Source organism: Vanacampus margaritifer, chromosome 2 (genome assembly GCF_051991255.1).
Source record: "Vanacampus margaritifer isolate UIUO_Vmar chromosome 2, RoL_Vmar_1.0, whole genome shotgun sequence".
NCBI classification, from domain to species: Eukaryota; Metazoa; Chordata; class Actinopteri; order Syngnathiformes; family Syngnathidae; genus Vanacampus; species Vanacampus margaritifer.
In genome coordinates, this window is record NC_135433.1 from 589,107 (window position 1) to 597,500 (window position 8,394).

The window sequence follows — 8,394 nt, forward strand, 5'->3', positions numbered from 1 at the left end:
TTAACGGGATGTGATTGGACTGGTCGCCATGACTGAACGGAATGGATTCACAGAAAAGGTTCTGGTTGACACTTGTGTAAACTACAAGTGGAACTTTTGCGCTGCTGAACCAGAGTGCTGCTGTGGTCACATCCCGTTCAGTCATGGCAAACGGTCTCATCGCGTCCCTTCCAGTCGTGGCGACCAGTCCAGTCACATCCCGTGGCCGTTAGCACGCTCGCCCAGTGAGCAGCAGGCTCTAGTTCGAAACCCACTTACAGTAGTCTTTTTTTTTTCTCTCTCTCTCTTCTCCCCTCCTCCTCCACCACAATTTCTTGCGGCAAGGAGCCGTTTTGTTTCAAATGTTTATTGAAGAATTGAACATCCATCCAATTTCCACATGTAAAGAAGACACGGTTGACAATGGCTGGCGAGTCTTGTGTGACTGTTATATATATACTGTGATATATATATATATATATATATATATATATATATATATATATATTTTTTTTTTTAATTCTTATTATTATTTATTTAGGATTTGTTATTAAGCTTTCCCTCAAAGATTTGTATGAAATTCAGTTAACTGGTTGTGGTTGGTGGGAAGATTTTGAAATGAAGGATCTTGGTCTCACCCTAAAAAAGCGGACATGTGAAGAGGGTGTGTAGACTTTTGATAGGAAGGGTGAAGGTGAAAAATTCATCCGAGCCTGAGTGTGATGCCAAAATGTGTTTTTGTGCTCAGGTGTTCCTCAGGGAAGGTCTGGAGCATCGTCTGGAGCAGCAGCGTGAGGTGGAGGTGCTGCGGGCCGCCATGATTATCCGAGCGCACGTGGCCGGCTACCTGGCCAGGTGAGTCGCTCGCGTCATAAAAGGAGGCCTGCAAAAGGACAGTGCAGAGAAAAAACAGAGATAGACCCAAATGTTTTTTTCAGGGCGGTTAGCAATGACAAGTATTAGTAGTCAAGGAGGCCGATAACCGATATTTGAAGCCGATATTCATTTTGTTAAAAAAAAAAAATGGGGGGGGCTTATTGGCAACAAATGCCAATCTTGATTCTGTTGTAATGTCTTAAAGCATGTTTATTGAAAAAATTTTCAGACTTTTCAAAAAGTAGTAGGTTGTCAAAGTGTAGTAAAAAACGGCTGATATATATCAAATTAAATTAAATTAATTTTTAATTATTTATATTTTATTTATTTATTTTTTATTATTACTATTTACTATAAATACTGTAGACTATAAAATGACTGTATAAATAAAAGCTTGGTAATCATTTTTGTCCACTTTTATAACAAGAGTATGAAAACTGAGAATTTTTTACTGCACATTTATAACAGATATTAAAATTTTTGATTCATCGTGAGTCAACTAGTGAAATCATGCGATTAATTACAATGACGCCCCAAATTTTTAAGAATCTTTTTTGTTTTAAATGAATTTATGGCAGTGAATAAGATAACTGTTAAGTATGTCTTTGTAACTTCAAATAACAACTTAATTACTGACTATAAAATGACTGTATCAACAAAAAATGTATTTGGTAATCATTTTTGTCCACTTTTATAACAAGAGTATGAAAAAAAAAGTTTTGAACAGATAAAAGGTGCAATGAATCAACTGTGGAAATGATGCGATTGGTTCCGACTCAACTTGCTCTACAAAACGGCATTTGTGTCCGTCATGTAAGTGAAGCCAGCTTGCTTTGCAGGAAGCAGTACTGCCGGCTGCTGCGCTGCGTGCTGCTCATCCAGAAGAACTACCGCGCCTTCTACTGGCGCCGCAAGTTCCTGCTGCTGCGCTGGGCGGCGCTCACGCTGCAGACGCGCCGGCGCGCTCACGTGGCCAGACGGCTGGTGGGACGCATGCTGGACGAGAGCAGGGCCAGGAGGCGGCGCCAGGAGGAAGACCACCAAAGGTCGCTCGCGCTCACACCGACACGCTCGCTCGCTCGCTCCTTTGCCCGCGCGGCTCCTTTGCGCTCCGTCAAGTCTGACTATTTGCTACATCAATTCATTCAGGCAACAAAGTCACAATTCATATGAAAATAAATACAATAAGATATAAATACATACAAATATAAAAAATAATATCATATAATAAATAATAATAACATCTAAAATACAATTAAAATATAATTGAATCGATTTTTGGGGGGGCGGACGTGCTAACCAGTCAGCCAGTGCAGAGGACGTGGGTTCGAGTCCGGGCCTTCCTGGGTGGAGTTTGCATGTTCTCCCCATGCCTGCGTGGGTTTTCTCCGGGTACTCCGGTCTCCTCCCACATTCCAAAGACATGCATGGCAGGTTCATTGAACGCTCCAATTTACTACTTATTTAAAAAAAAGATTATTTAGATCTACTAAGTTATTGAGATTTAGATTCACCAATTAATTAGGAATTAAACAATATGTACCAATTAACTCAATAAAATTATTTTTTCTTTATTAAATATTGATCTACATTTATAAATTCATCTTTTGTTCAAATTAAATGTAATTAATTTATACATACTAATGATCAAAAAAATGTATTTACATTTATTGTAATAAGTCACTTTTTTGAGAAAAAAGCTTTAAATTAAGAAAGACACTTAAAAAATATCAATAATCTGAAAATTTGATAAAAATCAATTCATCCTATGATTTCTGTTTCTAAATTTGAAAAATTGTCGGAAATCGAAACATCCCCCCCAAAAATTTGTTTCTTAGCCGAAATTAAAGTCACTTTTTTGAACAATTGTCGTAATTATAGTGGAGAGAAAAAAAAAAAGCTTTAAACTAAAAAAGACACTTTAAAAACTATCAATAAACTCAAAATTGGATCAAATCAATTCAACTTATGATTTCTGTTTCGAAAAATCGCTAATTTGTCAACATTGACTGTGTTTTTGTAAAAACCAAGTCGACTCCTGTTAGCAGCCATGTTGTTAACATAAGCAATGCACACCAATCAAATCGAAAGATCAAAATAATTTTGCCCGTTTCTTAGCGGGAATTCAAGTAATTTTTTTTTGTAAATATGGAGAAAAAAGCTTTAAACTAAGAAAAAACAACAACTCAAAATTGGATGAAATCAATCATCTTATGGTTTTCAGTTATTACTATTCTGTTAAACATTTAGTTGATATTTATTTAAGTTTACTAATAAGTTAGGCGAAATAAAAAAAAATCTCCGTTTGAAAAATGTCCTGGCAGATCAGCTGACGTTTGTGTTTGGTGTTGACAGGGAGAGACGACGACTGGAGGAGGAACAGCTTGCTCTCCAGGTAACAAAATACACTCCACTAGGGAAAAAATGGTAAAAATGCCCTCAACCCAAAACATTTCAAATAAATGCTGATCATTTCAACCAGTAGGGTCCAAACTATGGCTCGGGGGCCATCAGTGGACCGCGGCATTTATTAAAAACTATATTTGTACAGTTGATGGAGACTATCACTACTACTAACAAATTCATGTTATATTCTATAATAATAATAATAAACTTAGTTACAGACTCAAAAAAGGTCCAGGTTAAAAAATAAAAAATAAACATTACATAAAAAGGATATAAGAGACACATAAAAGAACCATTCACAACACATCATATTTACAGTGCAATTAGTGACAACACAGATAAAAAATCAAAAGACCTCTGTAGAACTTTTCTAGATATGAAAAGATGCATTTTGACTATTTACCAGAGGTGCCAAATCCAGGTCCAGAAAGTAAAAGCCCCGTGACAGTTTGACTTTAGCCTCAGGTGCTAGTTAGCTAGCTCCCATGGTGCTTGTTTACCTGCTAGGCTGCAACGGAACTAGCTAGCTAGCAAGCTAGCACCCATGGTGCTCATTTACCTGCTAGGGAGCCAGCTAGCTTGCTAGCACTCATGGTGCTAGCTCACTCCCTAGCAGGTAAAGGAACAACATGGGAGCGAGCCAGGAAGCTAGCTAGCTAGCTAGCGCCTGGGGTTAAAGCCAAACTGTGACAGGGTTTTGACTTTCTGGACCTGGATTGGCCACCTCTGCTTGTGCGCAATATTTAATTAACACCATGTTCAAATCATGAGAAAAGTAAAAGTAAGTTGCTTGTGGCCTCGGCGTGGCGTCATCTGAAGGTGCTTTTCTATTGGCTGCTGCTAGATGATGTCACTTTTTGCTCAGTCAAATTTTTGCTATAATTTGAGTTAGTTTTTGTTATTTAAAAAGCATTTTAGTTTTTATTTCATTTCGTTAACAAAATTGTTTTTGGAATTTTCGTTTTTTCGTTAGTTTTGGTTAACTAAAATAACCTTGCCGCTGACACAATCTTGTGATCTTCAGGCATCCGCGAGGCGTGAGGAGCAGCGCCGAGCTGAAGAACTGCTTCGGCCTCAGCTGGCGTCACCGGACACTTTGGACAAGACACCGCAGAGCGTGGGCGAGACTTCCGACACCCGCAAGTCGTCCTCGGATGAGTCTTCGGAGACATTGGAGGTGTCTTCGGACGCCGACGCCATCCGTCCTCAGGAGGCGTCCCAGGTGGAGGAGATCCTGCGTCTGGAGCGGGAGATCCAGTCGCTGCAGATGAAGAAGGAGCGTCAGGAGCTGTCGCTGACCGAGGCCTCGTTGCTCCGCCTCCAGCTGCTGCGCGACCAGGAGCTCAAGCGTCTGGAGGACGAGGCCTGCAAGGCGGCGCAGCACTTCCTGCAGTCGCTCAACTTTGACGAGATCGACGAGTGCGTCAGGAACATCGAGAGCTCGCTGGGCGCCGAGAAGGAGGCCGGGCGGCGGCCGGACCGCCCGCGGGACGAGGAGGACGTGGACGAAGGCTTCGGGGCGGACGACGAGGCGTTCAAGGACTCGCCCAACCCCAGCGAGCACGGCCACTCGGACGGCCAGCGCACCAGCGGCATCCGGACCAGCGACGACTCTTCCGAGGAGGACCCGTACGCCAACGACGCCGTCGTCCCGCCCCTGCCGCCCACCGCCGTGCTCCTGCACTCGCCGCCGCCGCTCACCGTCGGTCCGGCGGAACCCCCGTGCGAGCTCATCCCGCCCGACGAGGACTCGGACTACGACCGGGACGACTACGACGAGGGCGCCGCGGCGTCCGCCGGCAGCCTGCCGTTCTCCAACCCTCGCAGCGAGCAGTGGTCGCCCGACTGCCGCGGCTCCTCAGGAACCTACAACAGCTCGGGGGCGTACCGCTTCGGCTCGGAGGAGGCGCAGTCCTCGGTGCGTTCTCCTCACTTTCGATCCTTCGCTGCTTGCGCCAACGAGTGTTCATTTCGTCATTAATTCCATCAACGCACATTTTTCACCGGACCAAAACTAGACTAGACTAAAACCAAACCTGGCGGTCGGGAGGGACGAAATAGAACCCTCATTAACTCATTTGCTCCCAAAAATCTATATAAACATTCTCATTTAATTGTCATGGTCCCGTTTATGATTTTTGATGCTAGAGCATCTAGAAGGCTTTGATGCAGCCTCTGACCTAAAGAGGTTGCTTAAAGCAATTGTGGTTATTACAAAAAACGTCCAGCAGGTGGCAGCAGAGTATAAGAGATCAACCAGGGCCATGTTGCCAAAAGCTCTGTCCCCCTCTGTTTTAAACAGATTTGTGAATAATGATGAAACTTCGCTATATTTTAATGCTAATTGTTGCAAAATGGGATTTTTTTTTCCTGATCAAAGAAGAGACTCTAATCTTTCTTTTGGTAGGTTCCATGTTTTTATAGCAATAGGACACAATATTCTGTGGGCCTTGCAAAATCAGTCCAAATCCAGTAAAGAGCAAAGGGGGTTCCTTCAGTGAAAATGGCTGCGAGTGAATGCGTTAATAAACAATAAGTGGGATTAAATTAGTATGCATTTTCGTCGCCTAATGAAGACGAGACGAAAATGTACTTCATAAAAGTTGGACTAAAATCTATTTTAGTTCAAGAACAAAGACGAGACGGAAATGATCCGATTTTGTCAAATCTTGTGCCTGCTAATCTGCCACTGCAGTTGTTTCCAACCACCCAGCAAAATCTTATGAAAAACTGCCATAAAGTCGTACGTAATATCTCGAGAAAGAACTCGACATTAGGGCAAATGTTGAGGGAAATAAAGTTGCATTATGAGAAAAAGAATGGATAAAGAAGTCAATATGAAATAAAAACAAAAATATTGCTCAAGAATAAAGTCACAAATGATTATTTTAGCCTTTGTAGCAATTTTTGCAAAATAGCACTGCGCCGAAATCTACAAAAAAGTTTTTTCCCTAGAGAGCACCAAACTTCAATTTTCAACTGAAGTGTACGTAATGACTGTTTGCACCACGAGAGGGAGCCGACCGAGCACTCGAGTTTGTTGTCCGCCAAGCTCATCATTTCTGATTGTGTTTGCCAGTTTGAGGACAGCGAGGACGACTTTGACCGCGAGGACGAGGAGCTCTCGTACCGCCGAGACTCCGTCTACAGCTGCGTCACGCTGCCGTACTTCCACAGCTTCCTGCACATCAAAGGTACGGCTCGTGCCCCGACACAATCGACGCTAGGGCTGGGTTTCGAAAATGCAATTGAAAAATTGCGACTGCGTGAAATCCTTAACTCAATCGAAAATCAATGTGAATCATAAATCCAATCGATTTTGGAAATCTGAATCGATACCCAGCCCTCATCTGCGCCGAGGCGTGTTAGACTGTGTGTTGGTCATTTGCCAACACGCCCATCCCCCGGCAGGCGGCCTGATGAACACGTGGAAGCGGCGCTGGTGCGTGCTGAAGGACGAGACCTTCCTGTGGTTCCGCGCCAAGCAGGAAGCGCTGAAGCAAGGCTGGCTGCACAAGAAAGGCGGTGGCTCGTCCACGCTGTCGCGCCGAAACTGGAAGCGGCGCTGGTTCGTCCTGCGCCACAGTAAACTCATGTACTTTGAAAACGACGGCGAGGACAAACTCAAGGGGGTGCTGGACATGCACGCTGCCAAGTGAGTCGAACCCGACCCAGACGCAAAGCCGCACCCGCCGACCTTATTGCTAGCACGCTAATCAAACGCTGGTTTAGCCGAGCCTCTAGCCCAAATGAACGAGTGGAGCGTTTTTTTTTTTTTCCTGCAGCGAGGTGATCGACAACACCAACAAGGAGAACGGCATCGACATCGTCATGCCGGAGAGAACGTACCACCTGGTGGCGGAGACGGCTGAGGACGCCAGGTCAGGCGGCTTTTGGCTCTCGTGACGATGATGATGATGATGATGATGATGATGTCATGACTACGGCGGGGACAAAATACACCGACCATGACCACGACAATTGCGACAAACACGATGACGGAAACTAACGACGATGGCAACCAAGACGGTGACCGTGACAGCATTGATGTCACGATGATGCCGGCGACGATGACAATGACGACTAGGCATGGGCCGATTATCGGTTTGTTTTCAAAATAACTGATTGATGTGCATTGTCCTTAAAAAAATTGTTTTTAAATACATGGTGCCAGCGTGTACTAGTTAGCCAAAGGACAACAAGAGTAGTCCAAGGGTCTGTTCTAAAAATAGCAACAGACACCATATATATATATATATTGTATTTTATTTTTATCTTTTTTGTAAAATTGTGTTTATTTACCCCCAAAATTGTAAATTAACTCATTTACTGCCATTGATGGCAATAGACGTAAATATTTTTTTGAACTATTTCTATTAGTTTAACATTTTTTAAATTTAATTTAAAAAAATTATGAAAACCTAGAAAAAAGATTTATTGTACATTTATAACAGATAAAAAACTAAAGAAATTTTATTTTTTCAACAAACAATTTTAACTATTTCTATTAGTTTAACATTTTTTTCCATTTTGTTAAGAGTTATTGTACATTTAGAACAGATATAAAATGGATAAATAATCGTGAGTCAACTATTGAAGTCATGTGATTAATTACGATTACAAATTTTAATCGCCTGGCGCCCCTAATTTTTTAGTTTATTTTTTAATTAGGGCGTCAGGCGATTAAAATTTGTAATTGTAATTAATCTTCATGACTTCACTAGTTAACTAACGATTATTTATCCATTTTATATCTGTTCTAAATGTACAATAACTCTTAACAAAATGGAAAAAAATGTTAAACTAATAGAAATAGTTAAAATTGTTTGTTGAAAAAATAAAATTCCTTTATATTTTAAATAAAATGTTTGCGGAATATATATTTTCTTTAATTGACCCAAATCCAAGTCATTTTAATAATTTGAATATCATGATGCAACAATGCTTCATCCCGGCCAATTTGAATATCGACCCATGCCTGATAATGCCGGATATGACAATAATGACGTCAATAACAACGACACTTGTGATAGCGAGTATGACAACGAGGGCAAGCGTGTTGACCATATGTTGACATCTCCCCGGTAACCAGCCAGTGGTTCAGCGTTCTGAGTCAGGTCCACGGCTCCACCG

The 8,394-nt window shown here is 42.1% G+C and overlaps 1 protein-coding gene across 1 annotated transcript in view; it reads left to right on the top strand.

Moving 5' to 3' along the window:
* myo10 (myosin X) overlaps positions 1-8,394 on the top strand; it is a 73,367-nt gene that overhangs the window by 49,202 nt on the left and 15,771 nt on the right. Inside the window, exons 22-29 of the mRNA XM_077557101.1 lie at positions 728-834; positions 1,695-1,901; positions 3,211-3,250; positions 4,286-5,179; positions 6,341-6,455; positions 6,673-6,916; positions 7,047-7,142; positions 8,354-8,394. The exon at positions 8,354-8,394 is cut by the window's right edge and continues 53 nt beyond it. Of these exons, the coding sequence (XP_077413227.1) occupies positions 728-834; positions 1,695-1,901; positions 3,211-3,250; positions 4,286-5,179; positions 6,341-6,455; positions 6,673-6,916; positions 7,047-7,142; positions 8,354-8,394 (1,744 nt within the window). The remainder of the gene's footprint in view (positions 1-727; positions 835-1,694; positions 1,902-3,210; positions 3,251-4,285; positions 5,180-6,340; positions 6,456-6,672; positions 6,917-7,046; positions 7,143-8,353) is intronic.